Below are 19317 nucleotides of genomic sequence, written 5' to 3' on the forward strand. Positions count from 1 at the left end.
GCTGTTAATGGGTTAAAGAGGCACTTTAGTGATGTGTAGTAGAATGAAGTAAATTATTCAGGATACCAACTTTTACAGGAATTTTCCTTGTTTCAGCATCAGGAGCACTTACTATAGCTATATGTTGCTGTATATTGGTATGTAGCCCCACCCTCCCAGTGATGCGGAATTCTCATCCCATAGCATTCAGGGAGACCAGGCATTATTTTTCCTGGCATCGGAAATTCTCAGAAACAAACATTCCGCAGAGCTGCACCTGACATGACTAAAGATGTTGCCACTTGTGATAAATTTCAGAATGTAAATCAGGGTGAGGAAAGATTTTACAGTGGGCAAAGACCCGGCACTTCTCAGGAGATCAGAAGTTCTATTCTTCCAGAAAAAAACTTTTATGGCTGTGATGTTTACTATATTCCTGACAAGGTGCCAACAAGACAGAAGCTGTCACTTCCCTGCCTCTTTCAGGCAGCAAAATAAAACAAGTAAAACGGACTGGTTATTAATGGTTTGCACTGTACATACACATGTTTATCTCATCATTTCACATGTCACCTCTGGTACCCGTTAACTGTAAGTATGTGTAATGACATGCCTGAATTGATGGTAGGAAACTCTTGTATGTGTTGCACAGAGATGAAGAGCTTGGAGCAGCATCCGATGTTTAATCCCGCTGTGAAACTTTCAGAAGAGAAGAGTGAAAGTAAAAAGCTCCTCCCATCTCCTCCGGATGATCCGCCTCTAGATTTCAACTTGTTTGAGAGTGCCGCAGAGGCACCAGAAGAGAAACGTGAGTACAAATACACAACGGCTCCCTCCACCCCCTACATTTGTATTTTAATCTGCAGTAAACGCTGGAAAGTACAGCATCATTGATGTAACCTTATGGGGAATCCAGCAGAATAATTGGGAACCTCAGTCGCTGAAAGCTATTTGATAAAAGACTCTCAGAAGTCAGTGATCAGCGCACATTTTATCCAATCGGTTTCATGCTTTCTGCTACTGCAGTCTGTGAGATAGAAAATAATACTTTGCTCTAATCTTCTGACGTCTAAAGCCTCATCTACACGGGTAGATGAGGCTGCGATCCGGCGGCTCGATTAGCCGCCGGATCGCCTCTTCCGTGTCCCTGCCGGCGCCGCTTCCGCTCGATTCCCTGCCATTGTCTCCTTGCGGGGAGCGAGCAGGGAATCGGCGGTGCGGAGATCCGCCCTGTCGGATCTTATCAATCGAGCCGCATCAGCGGCTCGATTGATAAGGAACATCGCGGCCGCATCTACTCGTGTAGATGCGGCTTAAAGGGAAGGTTCAGGGACAGTTGGAAAAAAATAAAAATCCGAATCCACTTACCTGGGGCTTCCTCCAGCCCGTGTCAGGCAGGAGGTGCCCTCGGCGCCGCTCCGCAGGCTCCCGGTGGTCTCCGGTAGCCGACCTGGCCAGGCCAGTGGCCAGGTCGGGACTCTTCTGCACTCCATTGTGCGTTCCACGCCGGCGCGCTGACGTCATCGGACGTCCTCCGGGCTGTACTGCGCAGGCTCAGTAGTTCTGAGCCTGCGCGGGTACAGCCCGGAGGACGTCCGATGATGTCAGCGCGCCGGCGTGGAACGCACAATGGAGCGCAGAAGAGGCCCGACCTGGCCGCCGGCCTGGCCAGGTCGGGTCGGCCACCGGAGACCACCGGGAGCCTGCGGAGCGGCGCCAAAGGCACCTCCTGCCTGCCACGGACTGGAGAAAGCCCCAGGTAAGTGGATTCGGATTTTTATATTTTTCCAACTGTCCCTGAACCTTCCCTTTAACACCAAGTGTTTTACTACTTTGCATCAGTTCATTGCAGGTACACCTTTGGTCAGGGCCAGTTCTAGACTTTTTGCTGCCTGAGGCAAACTTGTGAGGATGTGCCTCCCCTTGAATTGGAATGATTGCACAGCACCTGACACTTTGCACTTCACGTTATAGCTGCGGTGAACCCCCAAAGAAACACCCTCAGTATAGGTATGTAGCCAGGTATAGGTGCCCCCAGTATTGGTAACTAGGTACAGTTGACCCAGTATAGGTTGGCTAGGCACTCTCTTCACTTCCTGTTTCTGCCTGGTGCTGCCCCCAGACTTCTGCCACCTGAGGAAGTTGCCTCACTTGGCATCATGGGCAGACCGAGCCTGACTCTGGTGCAGCACAGTTCACACAATTTACACAGGCAAACAAGTTTACTGAGCCTGAAGTACATTGCCCGATTCTTCCACTATGTAGCTGTATAGGTGCCCATTACAATACAATTTTACCAATGATCGACCCTCCAATTGGTCAAATTGGTTACTGTTGTTGATGCCAATTGACAACAAATAACTGATGCCCATTCCATTTTGCAGACTGATTCCATTTGAAATGATCGGATTGTTTACTTTTTTATTCCATTCATGGGGCTGATCGATTCCTTCTGATCAGAAGGTTGATCAGAATTGTATAGTTAATGGGTACCTTAAGCATTTCAGCCCGCTGGCATTTTTCACCTTATACAACAGAGCAATCTTCACCTCCCATTCATTTGCTAATAACTTTATCACTAATTATCACAATGAATTGATCTATCTTGTTTTTTCCGCCACCAATTAGACTTTCTTTGGGTGGTACATTTTGTTAAGAATTATTTTTTTCGAAATGCATTTTCACAGGAATATTAAGAAAAAAATGGAAAAAAATCATTATTTCTTAGTTTTCGGCCATTATAGCTTTAAAATAATACATGCTACCATAATTAAAACCTATGTATTGTATTTGCCCATTTGTCTCGGTTATTACACCATTTAAATTTTGTCCCTATCACAATGTATGGCGCCAATATTTTATTTGGAAATAAAGGTGCAATTTTTCAGTTTTACGTCCATCACTATTTACAATCTTATAATTTGAAAAATGTTCGTTATATACCTTATTCACATGCATATTTAAAAAGTTCAGACTTTGTAATTATTATTTTTTTCCCATTAAATATTTTATTTGGGTAATTTTTGGTGTGGGAAATAAACAGTTAATTTTAAATGTAATAATGTGTGTTTTATGTATTGAAAAATGTATGTAGATGTAGTTTTACTATTTGGCCACATTGACATTTTTTTATTTTTATTTTGGTCCTTCTCGCTTCCAGGAACCGAGAAGAGGACAGGAAACTATTTTTTCTTTTCTTCAGAAAGACCCCGCGGCCTCTGATAAGAGGGCATTGGTTTTTGCTGCCGGGGACATAGATCAATGAACGGGAACCATGTTCCCATTCATTGATCTCTGGGCTACCGGGGGGCGCGCCCGTGATCGTCGGCAGGAGCGCGCCGATGCACGCACAGGCAGCAGAGCAGCTCCTGGACGTGAGGCGGCAGCATAAATGGTTAAAGAGAACCCGAGGTGTATCTTCGGGGGGCAGATGGGACACAGAGGCATGTCCTCTGCCTAATGACATGGCTCTGTGTCCCCCAACTGCCGCTCTCTGCCACCCTCCCCCCCACTGCCGCACTATAGTCCCCCGAATTTAACGACAAGATTTTGTCACTGACTCGGAGGTAAACAGAGGGAAGAGGAATTCCCTGATCAAAACGCCCGCCAGGGGCTTTCCTGCCATTGGGCAGCTCTCTCTCCCTGGCCACACCCCCTGCCACTCCTTGCACGCTATGAGAGACACACAGTCTCTCAGTGCAGCGTCGTGACCCAGAGGTCACAAAAGTGAAAGTGGGCTATTGCGGCTCATGGGAGTGGCATTTTTTAGCGGCTACCTGATCTGCTTAGCCCTGCGGATCAGGTAGCCTACTTTTTTTTTTTGAGCCCACCTCGGGCTCTCTTTAAGATTATAAATGATCAAGTTGCATATACTACTTTAGTAGTTGCAGAAAGCTTTAAATGGTGATTTGGGGCCCGATCCTATTTTTTTCTTCTAGGTGAATTCTCACATCTTATCAATAAAATGCTTTTTAAGCCACCAGCAATCCAGAATAATTTTGACAGTACTTTTCACCTACTGTTTGGTACTTATTAGATTGCAGAGTGCTGAAAAGTTATTTAACCTCCTGAGCGTTACGCCGCTCAGGAGGTTTTGCAGCCTAGAGTCCCCCAGTATAAATTTAAGTAATCCCATGCCTGTAAAATCTTCAGCTAGCACTAGGCTAGCTAGTACAGGTGGCCGGCATCCCCCTGATTGCTGATGATCCCCCCCGATCCCCGCTAATACAATACCCAGCCTGGTTCCAGCGATCAGCGCAGCCTCCCTGCACACCTCCGGGCCTCTCAATGGGGAGGATCGTACATGACGTCACCAACGTCATGCGCAGACCTGATCCTCCCCATAGAGAGGACCGGAGCTGTGCAGGGAGGCTGCGTGATTGCTGGGTCCAGGGGGGTAATGTATTAGCGGGGGATCGTCAGCAATTGGGGAATGCCGGACACCTCTACTAGCTAGCCTAGTGCTAGCTGAAGCTTTTACAGGCATGGGATCACTTACAATTATACTGGGGGACTCCCGGGGCCAGGCAGCGGTGTGCCTGACACAGTGTTGGGCATACCGCTAAGGAGGATAAACAGAAGATGAAAAATTATCTCCTAGGAGAAAACTTAGGAGAAAAAGTGAATTGGGTTTGGCCCTTGGAGTTATTTCCTGTTTTATGTTTCTGAAGACACAACAACAAAAGTTGTTTAGGTAATACCTTTAATAACTAACTGATTTCCTTGCAATTTTAGAAAGGAAAACTTGTAGTCATTAAAGGTATTACCTAGTCAGGATGTCAACATGCTCTGTTGATTTGTGGCATTTTTATTTTTTTTACGTCTTTTTTTTTTTAAAGATTTTTTTTTCCCTTGCAAATTATACAATGTTTTTTTCACATTCCTTTACCAGAATATAGCATCCACATCTGTACACCTATAGAGGAATACAGGGGAGAAGAAAACCAAGAGAGGTAGAGGAAAGAGAGAGAAGAAAGGAGGGATAGAAATTAAAGAGAAACTCCAAGAGAAACTCCAACCAAGAATTGAACTTTATCCCAATCAGTAGCTGATACCCCCTTTTACATGAGAAATAGAATGATTTTCACAAACAGGGGGCGCTGTGTGACTAATTTTGTGCTGAAACCCCTCCCACAAGAGGCTCTGAATACCGCGGTACTCTGGGCAAACTGCCACAATGTAACAATGTTCACAGACAGGAAATGGCTGTTTAAAGCTGCCTGTAACAGCCAGAGCAGCTAGAAACAGCTACATAACTTGGCCGCAGTAACAATGTCACCATGTAATACATGACAGAATGTGAATCTGGGAGAGGAAAGATTTTACAATGAGCAAACACTGACTAAATCATTTATACATAATTATTGTAAAAATGAAGCACTTTTTTTATTAAATTATTTTCACTGGAGTTCCTCTTTAAATGCATAGAAAGAGAAAGAGCAAGGAAGAATACTGAGTCTTAAATCAAAATGCAGCAATTTCTCTCTCAGGCTACTTTCACATACACAGTAAAGCATAGCGGTATGCTCCCCTGACGCTGTGCCCGTCAGCCTCAATGAGACTGTCCTCACTACCCACAGTGTGACACAGCGGAAGTTCTCACGACGATGCTCGGGTCATGCAGACTCTGTATTGCGTTGATGCACGGTACGAGCAGCATTTGTGTGGTAGTCTATGGCAGTAGCAGCGCATGCATTGAAACCAGTGAAGTACTTCCTGTCCAGCAGGAAGTGCGTCACTTTTCAAAGGCACTATGCATATTACCCTGTCGGCGCACTCTGACGCAGGGTAATATGAACAGGGCAGTAGTGCGGTACAATCATCCTGCCCCCGGGCTCTCCAGACTCAGTCTAGCTGTCATGTGTTCCATCTTATAGATGTGAGGTAATTCTGATAAACAGGCTTTGGAATCTGAGAGCTTATGAGTTCTTCGCATTTCGCATATTTCAGCTAAAAAGAAACCTCCTGCTGATGTGCGGAACTTTGACTACACCTCTCGCAGCTGGACGGGTAAATCGCCAAAACAGTTCCTGATTGATTGGTGCCGGAAACACTATCCCAAAAGTCCCAACCCTTCTTTTGAAAAAGTATCTGCAGGCAGGTACTGGAAGAGCAGGTAAGTAGCTCTACGCTGCCTGTTGTCATATCAGCATCCACAGTAATGGTCTGGAAACAATAATGATGTCTGCTTCTGCTACTTTAGGGTGAAAATTGTGAAATCGAGCGATGATGTCATGTCTGTATGTCCAACCATCGTAACAGAAGACAGTATGCAGGCCCAGCACCTGGCGGCCACATTAGCGCTGTATGAGCTTACCAAAGGCCAGGTGAGATGCTTGTAATATGTATCTGAATCCTCACAAACCAACAGTATTTGACCCATTCAATCTATACACGCTGTATAATGTTTATATTTTCGGTGTGATATGGCCCTAATGGAAACTTTCATCATGGATTCCATCAGTACGACTGTACCGTACGATTAAAGGGGACCTGAACTTCCTCTCTGCTTTTAAAAAATAAGCAACAGCATAATAACCTTTTAAAGAAAAACATTGGTTTGTCTACTTCCTGCTTTCATGGAAGCAGACAAAGGATTAACATCCTGTGTTTAAAATTTAGCTGCTCTGCCGAGGCAGCCAGTGGACACAGCTGATAGATCAAATTACAGTTGTGATTAGTCACAGATGAGAGGAATTAGACAGGTTAATCCAGGCATGGGAAAACTCGGCCCTCCAGCTGTTACGGAACTACAAGTCCCACAATGCATTTGCCTTTATGAGTCGTGACTCTGGATGTCAGACTCCTGCAATGCATTGTGGGTCTTGTAGTTCCTTAACAGCTGGAGGGCCAAGTTTGCCCATGCCTGGGCTAAACTCTCTAAATACATACAGGGTGCATTTTTGTATGTTTTTCTTATGCCTTTTGCAAGAGTTCGGGTCCACTTTAAAGAGACTCTGTAACAAAATGTTCAGCCTTAGTTCTTCTATCCTATAACAAAAAGGGAGAGGAAAGAAAGCCCATATATACAGCACCACTGGGAAAGTACAAAAAATAGTTTATTCCATGATTCAAAAACAAATATAATTGACACAATGAAATTCAACATGATATTAAAAGCAATTAAAACATACGGCAAGAACAAATCACTGCTGCAAAAATATTAATCATATATTTATTAGTGTTATGAAATAATAGCATCACAAAGGATATATGAATATATAATATATCAGAATATACTAATAGAATGTTAGCACAGTGGGCATCTATCAAGAGCCCAATAATGCTTTGAACCCGGGTTCAGTAATAATAGTGCAAATAACAATAAACATGAAAAAGTTATATAGAAAAAACTCCTGTGCAAATAGGCAAATAATTATATATACACAAAACCTGATGGTGCAATGGCTGCAAACTATTATTACTGAACCCAGGTTCAAAGCATCATTGGGCTCTTGATAGATGCCCACTGTGCTAACATTCTATTAGTATATTCTGATATATTATATATTCATATATCCTTTGTGATGCTATTATTTCATAACACTAATGAATATATGATGAATATTTTTGCAGCAGTGATTTGTTCTTGCCGTATGTTTTAATTGCTTTTAATATCGTGTTGAATTTCATTGTGTCAATTATATTTGTTTTTTGAATCATGGAATAAACTATTTTTTGTACTTTCCCAGTGGTGCTGTATATATGGGCTTTCTTTCCTCTCCCTTTTTGTGCTACATATTGAGCCCTAGCACACTTGGTGGGTTATTCACATGCTTGTGTTGCGGATGTTTCTCTTTTCCTCTTCTATCCTATAAGTTCCTTTGCCTGTTCTAATGTGCTCTGGCTTACTGCAGCCTTTCCTAATTGCACAGTGGCTGTGTTATCTCTGTTATATGATCTAATCTGTTTTCTTCTGTCGGCACAGTTGGGCTAAGGCTGGAATGTGTGGAATGTGCAGGGCTGCTTGTGATTGGTAGAAGCTATACACACCCCCTCCAGGCCCCCCGCAGGCTCTATATGACACACACTCTGCTTATGTGAGCCTATCACAAGCTGGTTAGTGTGTTTGTAAACACTGCCTAAAACTGGCAATTACAAGCCAGGTTTGCAGCAGAAAGTGGCAGAAACAGCACAGAGGGGCACAGGAGAACATAATGAATAGAATGGTATGCTTTTTGCTGTAAAAATTTTAGAGTACAGATTCTCTTTAAAGAGTAACTATTAGGCAGAAAATACACAATAAGTTCTCTACTGCAAGCTAATAGAGCAGTAGAAAGGATGCTAACCAGGCAATGTAAAAGTTTAAAATCATTCTTACTTTTGTAGATTTCTCCCCTCATGCCCCAGGCTCTAAAAGTGTACGCAAGCCGCAGAGAGAAGTGACAGGCATGCTGAATCCGCCTGATTGGCTGATGCCTCTGTCACTCATCTCTCTGCACTACGATTGGCCGCCTGGTCTCCCCTTGTCTGCCTGGTCGCCGCTGCTGTTAGAGCGCACAGAGGGGGGCTAGAGGCTATCTCCTATCACTGTCCTCTGCCCCCCTCCTTCAGTGGCATGTACGTGATCGCCCCCACCCCCCGCGCCGCCGCATTCTCCTTTTTCCCCGCACTGAGCTTTGAGGAAGGATAAAGGTGGCACACACACACACACAGACTCCTGGAATAATGGTTCCAGGCGCTGCTGTATCCTTCTACACTCTCTGCACTAGTGCAGAGAATAGATGGGAACGACAGCGCTTGGATCCATTATTAGGTGAGTCTGTCTACATATGTGTTTTTTGAGGGTCATTTTAGAGCTAACAATTGCTCTTTAAGTTACAAGTCATTGTGCACTGAATTCCATGTCACTTGGGTGGTTTTCTGTTGACATACGGTATCTCTTATGAGTAACCTCCAAAATGTAATTCAAGTTATCTGAATGGAATCATTCAGTTACTAGCAAGCAGAGAGTTTTGTTATTCCATGGCATGATGTGGTTCTGCTGCTGCTCAGTCACTGGCAATAGAGCAACAGATCAGTTGTGTTCAGAGGCTTTAAATTACCACTATCACGAAAATTGTAAAATGTAAAATACATGTGTACCCATACAAATAAGAAGTACATTTCTACCAGAGTGAAATTAGACATAAATTTAAATTACTTTTCTCCTATGTTGCTGTCACTTACATTAGGTAGTAGAAATCTGACAGAACCGACAGGTTTTGGACTAGTCCATCTCTTCATGGAGGATTCTCAGCATGGCCTTTATTCTTTATAAAGACACTCCCTGAAAAGGATTTATGCAAAGATGCTGGCCAGCCTCCATGCTCACTGCACACTGATTTGGCAGTTGGACAGAGCAACTGCCATTCATAAAATGCTTTTCAAAATAAAACCCTGCAAATCCCTCATGAGGAGATGGACTAGTCCAAAATCTGTAGGTTCTGTCAGATTTTCTTCTACTAACTGTGACTGCAACATTAAAGAAAAGTAATTAATGGCTTATTTTACTCTGGAAGAAACATACTTCTCATTTGTACATGTATTTTAAATTTTACAATTTTAGCAATAGTGGTCCTTTAAACCTCTTTTAGATTGTTACTGCTGTCCCTTGAGCTTATCTGAGGGAATTTCCATGCCTTCCTGTCCAGATCAGTTGTGCTCAGGGGCAACGGAGCAATGCAGTTATAAATAATGTACATTGGAGATCTCCTGCTAGAAATATGTGTCCCTCACGTGTCAATTTAAGCAGTAGCCATTACCTTTTGGTCTATGAGGAAAAGCTGGAAATTCTGTATCTAGCAATCCTAACCCAGTGAAATTAAAAATGTTATACAATTTTCAGGATTCCAGTGAGGACAATGCTAACCACTGAGTCACAACAGAAACAAGTTTTATAAAAGTTTTCTCTGTGTTTTCTGTCTGTAGTCCGTTCATCAGCTGCTCCCTCCAACATACAGAGAGGTTTGGCTGGAATGGAGCGATGCTGAGAAGAACAAAGAAGAGAACAAAAAATTGGAAACCAACAAACCGCGGGACCAGTTTATTGCCAAACTCCTAAACAAACTGAAGGTGCAGCAGCAGCTCCAAAAGCCTGCTAAGGAAAGCCAGGCTTCAGAGGACACGGAAGACTCATGGGAGACCCTGGCTGCAGAGGAGGATCTAGAGCAGAAGACATCAGCTCAGGTTGAGAGGTCCAATTTAGAGCCTGTGAGGAACATTTTCTGCAAGTGCCGTGAGTCGCCAAAGTACAAAAGGCTCCTGGCCGAGCGGGAACAGCTGCCGGTGTTTGCACACAGGGACTTTATCCTGGAGACGCTTAATAGGCATCGAGTTGTGGTGGTGGCGGGAGAGACAGGGAGTGGTAAGAGTACCCAAGTGCCTCAGTTCCTGCTGGAGGATCTACTGCTGAACAAATGGGCCTCAGGGAAATGTAACATCGTGTGCACCCAGCCCCGCAGGATATCTGCTATGAGTTTGGCCACACGAGTGTGTGAGGAGATGGGATGTGACTCTGGACCTGGCGGCAGGGTAAGAGTGGAGGAATTATTTTCCGTATTGGCTCATGCCATCTGAAGTGATGGTGATGTCTAGAAGAACTCATGGAGAAGCATGTGATTTGTTTGATCAGCTGATAGATTTGCAAAGCTCTGATTTGCTGTGAGTTCTCCTAGACATGACCTTCACTAGTCATCTAGCAATGGCCCTGGTAAAACAGTGGTTGTAGTTTTAGAAAGTGTCGACATTGAACCTCATTTAGATTGTTGCTGTTGTCCTTTGACCTATCTAAGGGAATTTCCGAAACAGGAAGTGGTGCAATTTCTCCAAGGCAGCAACAACCAAAACATTTTTACTGAGCCTTGCCCACGATACCCTGTACAACTTGATATACAGTAAATAGCTAGAGTAAAATGTTGTCCAGGTAAAGCTTAAAGCGAAGGGAATTTGTGCAGAAGTAGTTCTGTTTATGTGTGAGTTTCTGTAGTTGTGACAATGTACTTTGACATGGAAGTGCAGGTGAGTGTATCTTGTTTCATAAATCTATCTTTACTAAAGGTTCATACACACCTACTAACTATCTGCCAAACTTGTCTGTCAAGCCCCATTCACACGCTCAACAGCAGTCTTATGCAGCACAATTGTCAAACAGCTTTTGTTGTGAAACAAGTTGAAACAACTAAAAAAAAGTATTTTGCTGTTGTCCAAAAAGCTGAAAAGACTGATAAGAAGTCAATCCAACGGTTGGATTGACTTCTTATCAGTCTTATTGGATTGACTTCTTATCAGTCTTATCAGCTGTTTGAACAATAGCAAAATACTTTTTTTGTTGTTTCAACTTGTTTCACAACAAAAGTTGTATGGGGCTTAACAGACACGTTTGGCAGATAGCTGGACAGATATTTGGTAGGTGTGTATGAACCTTTAGGATCCTAACTGTGACCGGTTGAGAAGGAATCCTTTAGGGCCTTTTTCCACTAGCAGCTAAACTACGTGCTCAGCGAGCAGTTACTAAGCTGCAGTGAGCAGTTACCAGATAGCATCAAGCAGTTGCCAGGCAGCAGCAAGCAGTTGTGAGAGTTCGACAGTCTTTTCACTGCCTATCAACAGCTCGTGGAAAAGCCCATACACACACTCAACTGCGGTCCTTTTTTTGCAGCACAATTATCAAACAACTTTTGTTGTTAAACAAGTTGAACAACCCAAAAAAAGTTGCTTGCTATTGTTCACACAACTGATAAGACTGATAAGACGTCAACCCAACTGTTGGATTGACATCTTATCAGTTGTGTGAACAATACAAAGCAACTTTTTTGGGGTTGTTCAACTTGTTTCACAACAAAAGTTGTTTGATAATTGTGCTGCATAAAAGACTGCTGCTGAGCGTAGGTGAACCCGAGGTGAAGTTAAACTGATGAGAGAAACAATTGTATCTATCCTTCTACTCCTAAAAATGACTTTCCCCATAGTTTTATTTTAAGTTAAAAAGTTTACAAAGGTAGATATATTGTTTTATTATCTCTGCTCAATGGCAGTCTATAAAGTGTCCCAGAGCTAAAATATATGAACTGTTAACCTTTTTTAAAAAAAATCTATCCCCTGCACTCAGAAATTGTTCTCTGCAGGAAAAACAAATTATGGTTGGAATTCTTTATCGGTGAGGGTTATGCTATAGTATAGACTGACAAGAGAGAAACTGTAACTTGCATGCCTGAAGGTTAACTCTTTCAGGCAGAAAAAGAATAAAAAGGAACACAGCCTAGTTATTGATCTGGCAATATACATACACGTTTATCTCATTGTGTCACAAATCACCTCAGGTACCCTTTAAAGTGAACCTAGGCAACACAAAGGTGTAGTGAACATCCTTGGCTAGGAGAGCTGGGTTCCCAGTTCACATTTGGGCCAAGACACTATCTGCATATCTGCACGGAGTCTGTATGTTCTCCCTGTGTTTGTTTAGGGTTTCCTCTCACATACCAGAAACATTTAGATAATTTAACTAACCGTGCCATGTCAGTTTTAGAAATGAATGTGGCAGCCTAGAAGAAATGCAACCCTAAAGTGAACCAGAGATGAAGCACCCTCATGTATTTCACCATATATATCAGTGGGAACATTACAGAAAACACCTACCCTGCTCTCTGTTTCATCCTTCACTGTTCAGCCTGCTTGTTATTAGCCCTGATAAAATCCCCCACTGAGCATTCAGTCTGGCTTTGCTAAGGAATCATTATAGCTTAGTCTGTCTTCTCTGATGTCTTTTTAAGCCCAAGCCTGCCGCCTTTTGCCTCTGCTTTCCTGTTCTGTATATTCACAGCATCACAGAGAGCTGTGATGAGATGAGAGGAGCTGCTAATGTAAGGGTATATTGAAAAACGTTTTTTTAAATCTATATTTGTTAGTCATACGAGGTTTTTAGAAATGGTGATTTCATTTTGCACACAACCCACTTAATAATGTTTTTCGGATGAACTGTGTTTTGCATGAAGTTCTAGTAAAAAGAAACACAAAAAACGGCACACCAGAGCAGCGAAAATACCAGGTATAGTATTTATTTAGTAAAATCTATTGTGGGATATGTTTATTTTGTGCCAAAGCGTTCATCTCTGGTTTCCTTTAATGTGAACCAGAGGTTAGAGTGATATAGAGGCTGCCATATTTCCTTTTACGCAATAACCGTTGCCTGGCTGTCCTGCTGACCCTCTGCCTCTAATACTATTAGCCATAGACCCTGAACAAGCATGCAGCAGATCAGGTGTTTCTGACATTATTGACAGATCTGACAAGATTAGCTGCATGCTTGTTTCTAGTTTTGTGCATACACCACTGCAGCCAAACAGATCAGCAGGGCTGCCAGGCAACTCGTATTGATAAAAAGGAAATAAATATGGCAGCCTCCGTATCACTCTCACTTTGGGTTCGCTTTAAGTATAGGTAACTTTTCTAGTCCTCATAAATGAAAGGAGGAAGGGGAAAGCATTGCGTAACGTTCTTGTTTCTGCCCCCCAGAACACGCTGTGTGGGTACCAGATCCGGATGGAGTCTAGGACGGGCGAACACACCAGACTGCTGTACTGCACCACAGGAATCCTGCTGCGCAAACTGCAGGAAGACAGCTTGCTGAAGAATATAACGCATGTCATTGTGGATGAGGTGAGGACAAGTGAGATGAATGCAGATTCATTGTGCTGAGCAGACATGCTATATCACTCTGGAGAATGACCGGGTCACAGATACGTACTATCTTGTGGTACACATTATAAAGGTAAACTGTAGGGGGCTTTCATTGAAGATGTTTTTTCTTAAGCCCTTTTAAAAAAAAATGGGTGGTCTGCTAAAACTTTGCCACGTCTTTCTTTTCCACTTATAAACATAAGATAGCCCTATTAATACACATAATAGGGCAATCTTTATTTTTATTTTTTTAATTGTTTTTATTGCATTGGCGATCATTTCTTTGACCACCTGCTATAATTACTTGGTGCTTTGCTCACCTACCCTAAATCTTCAGTTCAGTTTAGGTAAGCCCTGTACACACGCTTGACTAAAGTCAGCGGAGGTGGCTGATAACAATGGCCTCAGCCGATAATCAGGTGTGTGTATAGAAGCACCCTACCCGTGACACCCAAGCGATATATAACTTGCGGATCAACTCACCCGCAGTGACAGCCGATTCCTTTGTGCATGCCGTTCCCCCGCCCACCATATGACGTCACAAACGCGCCACTCTGTCACCCCTCTGCATAGCAACAGTATGCGTTATCAGCTACACAGATCATTTCCGTCTCTGCAGACCAGCCCAGCGATGTCTCCCAAGGGAAATCAGGTCCTGATCCCCAATGGGCGACACCCATCAAAGGTGTGTAAGCACCTTTAAATGGAACCTGGTATCTGAAACAGCAAATGGCAGCTATGCAAAATAAATAGCCACCATTGACTTTAATTGTGGCTGAATGGGTGTTAAAGGGACTCTGAGCACCTCTTATGGGTATGCCTTTAAAGAGACTCCGACCAGTACTGCAAACTGCAAAGTTCTTAAAGATGCATATCTTTCTGTAGCTTGTGCTCTCATCTTTCATTTGATGCCTGAATTGCCATCCTACACCAAATAGTTTTCATTCGATTTCAATTTTAATATCACGGCTGCCATCTTGGCTATGTTATAACTTCTGGGTCACTCCTGTCTTCTCTGTTAGAGAAGTGCATCACTGAATGAAGCAGGAAGAGGAAGTGACATGCATGGCCATTGCAAGAGGCTCCTCCAGAGAGGTCATAGCACTACTTTGTTGGAAATCGTCTGGCTTAAATGCATACCCATGAGAGGTGCTCGGAGTCCCTTTAAGGTGTTGTTATCCAGTGTAAGGCATGTGGATATATTGATGAGTCCTACACAAACATAGACCAGGATATGTGCAGGATTGATCAATACTTTGCCTCCACTACCATTCATTTTAGAGAAGTGTTTTTTCTCGCATGTTTCCAACTGTTAGCTTGAAAAATTCACCCCAAATCAGCTGACAGTCTGATCTGTCATTGCCTGGGAGTGAACAGCTCTGAAAAGGTCATGATAACAGCATTAATGAATGAACAACGTCTTTCTGCCTATATACAGGTCCATGAAGGGACAGTACAGTCTGACTTCCTGCTCATGAATTAATGACCACGGTCTCTCTGCCTATATACAGGTCCATGAAAGGACGGTACAGTCTGACTTCCTGCTCATCATCCTGCGGGAGATCCTCCACAAACGCTCAGATTTACACGTCGTCCTCATGAGCGCCACCGTGGACAGCGACAAGTTTTCCAGCTACTTCTCGCACTGCCCCATCATAAGGATATCTGGAAGGACCTACCCAGTTGATGTAAGTTTATTGTACTAGAATATCTGATGAGTAGGAGTTGTGCTCAAATACTGTTTCTTAAAGTGAGCTGTTGAATGGTTGTTCAGTGAAACTGGGGAGCAGTCAGGTGTCGTTTGTTGTTTGTGAACAGTCAGCCTTTCACAAAACCGTTAGGGCCCTTTTCCACTAGTTGTGTTTCGATCCAAAAATCCAATTGTGCCTGCTACGTCGTTTGCTACAGCACCACGATTAACATGTAAATCGTGTTGCTGTTTTTCCACTAGTGCGATTCGATTTTTTTCAGCCTGGTTTTTTGTTACGTTTTCCCTCCTTTACTTCGTAAAAGAGCGCAGGAAATTCTCATAGCAATCGTGCCACTGTGTGATTTTCCCCATGATTCGGTAATTCAAACCATGATCGCATCGTGGCGAAATCGCAGTAGTGGAGATAAAAAGAAAGTCTACCTAGGGGAAAAGGGTCTTTACAGTGCTTGCTAATTTTTTTTTCCCCCATCAAAATTTTGCATGTCTGCTTGCCTCTCTCCTGCCTTTTGCCAAAATGTGTTGGCTGAATTTAGACGTGTAGCCCCCCTTCCCCATCAACACGTATTACTCCATTTCTTGCAGTGTAGTGTTTATTGGTTAGCCTGCAGCAGAAAGATGGCTTTTAACAGAAGAAACGTTTTGAATATATACCAGTTTGAAGGGAAGGAACTGTAGTGAAAACACCATCATTAATAAAATTGCTTATTTTTTACAATATTCATTTAGAAAATGAATTCGTCAGTCTTTGCCCATTGTAAAATGTTTCCTCTCTCTGATTTACATTCTGAAATGTGTCACTGGTGGTGACATCTTTAGTCCTGCCGCCAGGTGATCTCTGTAGAATGTGTGAGAGTCCTATGCACAGAGGGAGATATTGCTTGCTTGGCAGTTGGAAAAAGCGGTTATTTCCCCACAATGCAACAGGGTTCACAGACAGCAAACTGTCAGGACCATGGTCATGACATCACACTGTGGGAGGGGTTTCACCACAATATTAGACACACGCATGTACACAAAGTTCCTCTTAAAGTACAGTCCATCAGTCAGCCGCAGCGCCCCTCTGAAAGCTGGCCAGTCACAGGCTACTATACTTGCACGGCCCCGAGCCATTCATTCTGATCACGCTTCCCTCGCCAGAACGTCCTGTTCAGTAGCAATTTTTACATGCTGTGCAAGTGCAGAACACTCCTGTGCAGGGAGCTCAATCAGGGGGCGCGTGGCATACAGCTGAGAAAGGGCGCTGCAGCTGACCAGAGGATTGCAGAATAACAGCGAGGGCACAGAAGGCCTGCAGGAGGCTGGAAGACGCTCCAGGTAAGTTAAACTGCTCTTTTTAATTTGTTTAGATTTCCTTTAATGTGTATGAAACTTTAAAAAAAATTGAAAAGCAATAAAGTTTTTATTTACGGTGTTGCATTCAACAAATGCTCTTGTTCATATAATAGTCCATATCTCTGTACTTTTCAGGTTTACCACATGGAGGATATCGTTGAAGAGACAGGATTTGTACTGGAGAAGGACTCTGAGTACTGTCAGAAATTTCTGGAGGATGAGGAAGAAATAACTCTTACGATCACCGGCAAAGGTGGACACAGCAAGATATATCAGGTAATGTTACATTGCAGCTACGTATGGAAGAGCTCATTATGGGGAATTGCCAGCACTTTCACAACGATACTGGACAATCAGGCTGCATCTGAGCTGTGCCAAGGGCTTTAACAACTACATCTGCTCTGGAGTGAGCAACTGCCTTTCAATAAATGCTTTTGAAAATAAAATAAAAACTCTGAGCACTGAGATGGACTAGTCCTAAACCTGTCAGATTTTCACTACCTACTGCAAGTGACAGCAACATAGGAAAAATGTAATTTATAGTACATTTTACTCTGGGAGAAATGTACATCTTATATGTACAGTATGTTTTTTAAATGTTATAATTTTTCATAATGGTGGTCCTTTGAGCATTACACATAGTCAGACTCTCCTCCAGCCTGCTGTACTATGGTGCTGGTTAAAGTTCTTAAAAATATGCAGCCAAATGGATAATCTTTCTTTGCAGGAGTTCCTTCCTGTCCAGGCCGACTCTGGGATGGAGGTGAGCCCCTATTACCAGAAGTTCAGCCCCCGCACTCGCCATGCTGTCTTATATATGAACCCCAACAAGATAAACCTGGACTTGATTCTGGAGCTGCTGGTCTTTCTGGGTAGGTTGTTTTTTTCTCATCTGTGTACATTTTATATTTCACCTTTACTTAAAGGACATCCGATTTGACATGTGACATGATGCGATAGACCCATGTATGTACAGTTCCAAGCGCACAAATAACTATGCTGTATCGCTTTTTTTTTTTTACTCTGCCTGAAAGAGTTAAAAATTGGGTATGCAAGTGACAGTTTCTGTCGGGTCAGGACCGGGTCGGACTATAGATTAACCCTCACTGATAAGAAATTACAGCCACAAAACACTTTCCTGGCAGAAAATGGCCTTTGAGAGAGCAGGAAAGAGATAAAAAGGGTCAATAGTTCATAGATTTTAGCTTTAGCATACTTCAATGAATGTGTCATTGAGAAGAGGCCATGAAACAGTAAAAACTTAAAATGTAGATTTAAATATAAAATTAGACTGTGGGATAGCTAAACAAGTCATGTTTAGGAGAAGGAGGATAGATACAATTGTTTATCTCATTAGTTTATTTTCACCTCGGATGTCCTTTAATGGGAACCTTAACTGAAAAGTAAAAAAAAAAAAAGTTTCACTTACCTGGGGCTTCCACCAGCCCCCTGAAGATGTCCTGTGCCCGCCTTGTCACTCACCGATCATCCAGTCCCCTGTCGTGGCTGAGTTGCATTTTTCGAGCAGTGCGCCTGCGCGGCTCTGGCTATGCGCGTCCTCGATCACGCTCCCGTCTTGGCCGTCTTGCGTCTGTGCAGTACGCGTACGTGCGTAGTACACATACTGCACAGGCGCAAGATGGTCACAGAGACGAGAGTGCGATCGAGGATGTGTGCGGCTAGAGCCATGCAGAAGCACTGCTGAAAACTAAACCGAGCCACAACAGGAGACCACATGATCAGTGAGTGACGGCGTGGGCACAGGACATCTGTAGGGGCTGGTGGAAGCCCCAGGTAAGTGAAACTTTCTAATATAAAAAAATATATACAGGGCGCTCAACAGCACAAGTCACAAATAAAATTTCTACCAACTGAAACAGAAGTTATATAGATGCATATAAAAGTCCACTTATAACTGCTTCCAGGGTCATAGAGGATACACCGGGTGCAGAGAGTCTTCCAATGTTATACAGTAAACAATATACGCTCACCAGATGTTAAGCTGCCCTTTCCAGGATCAGTAAATAACGCCTCTGGCCCAGCCAGCATTCAGAGTCTCCTAGATCCGATCTGCTTTCTCTTGTATCCTCACAGCATTAGGGCTATGAGGATACAAGAGGAAGCAGATCGGATCTAGGAGACTCTGAATGCTGGCTGGGCCAGAGGCGTTATTTACTGATCCTGAAAAGGGCAGCTTAACATCTGGTGAGCGTATATTGTTTACTGTATAACATTGGAAGACTCTCTGCACCCGGTGTATCCTCTATGAGCCTGGAAGCAGTTATAAGTGGACTTTTATATGCATCTATATAACTTCTGTTTTAGTTGGTAGAGATTTTATTTGTGACTTGTGCGGTTGAGCGCCCTGTATATATTTTTTTTATATTTGACTGTTTTAAAGTGAAACGCGCACTTAAATATAGGAGCGATCCAGGCAACTAATAGTAACATAGAGATATAACAGATAGGGATTTGTTTGAGAAGCGCACACTGTAGGGTCTGTTTGAATTGAAAATGAAACTTTCTGTTTACGGTACAGTTAAGGTTCCCTTTAATTAGTAATACAGTTAGAAATCTTTTTGTTTCTTTGTTTTTTTCCCTGGGGGGGTCAAAGAATTCAACAAACAATGTTGATCACC

At 43.1% G+C, this 19317-nt stretch overlaps 1 protein-coding gene across 2 annotated transcripts in view; it reads left to right on the forward strand.

Annotated features, from left to right (window-relative positions):
* DHX29 (DExH-box helicase 29) overlaps positions 1 to 19317 on the forward strand; it is a 61594-nt gene that overhangs the window by 15268 nt on the left and 27009 nt on the right. For both annotated transcript variants that reach the window (XM_068249243.1, XM_068249249.1), the window contains exons 9-16: positions 632 to 787; positions 5929 to 6094; positions 6182 to 6305; positions 9889 to 10491; positions 13471 to 13614; positions 15147 to 15323; positions 16814 to 16954; positions 17406 to 17550. In XM_068249243.1, the coding sequence (XP_068105344.1) occupies positions 632 to 787; positions 5929 to 6094; positions 6182 to 6305; positions 9889 to 10491; positions 13471 to 13614; positions 15147 to 15323; positions 16814 to 16954; positions 17406 to 17550 (1656 nt within the window). The remainder of the gene's footprint in view (positions 1 to 631; positions 788 to 5928; positions 6095 to 6181; positions 6306 to 9888; positions 10492 to 13470; positions 13615 to 15146; positions 15324 to 16813; positions 16955 to 17405; positions 17551 to 19317) is intronic.

Source organism: Hyperolius riggenbachi, chromosome 1 (assembly GCF_040937935.1).
Source record: "Hyperolius riggenbachi isolate aHypRig1 chromosome 1, aHypRig1.pri, whole genome shotgun sequence".
NCBI classification, from domain to species: Eukaryota; Metazoa; Chordata; class Amphibia; order Anura; family Hyperoliidae; genus Hyperolius; species Hyperolius riggenbachi.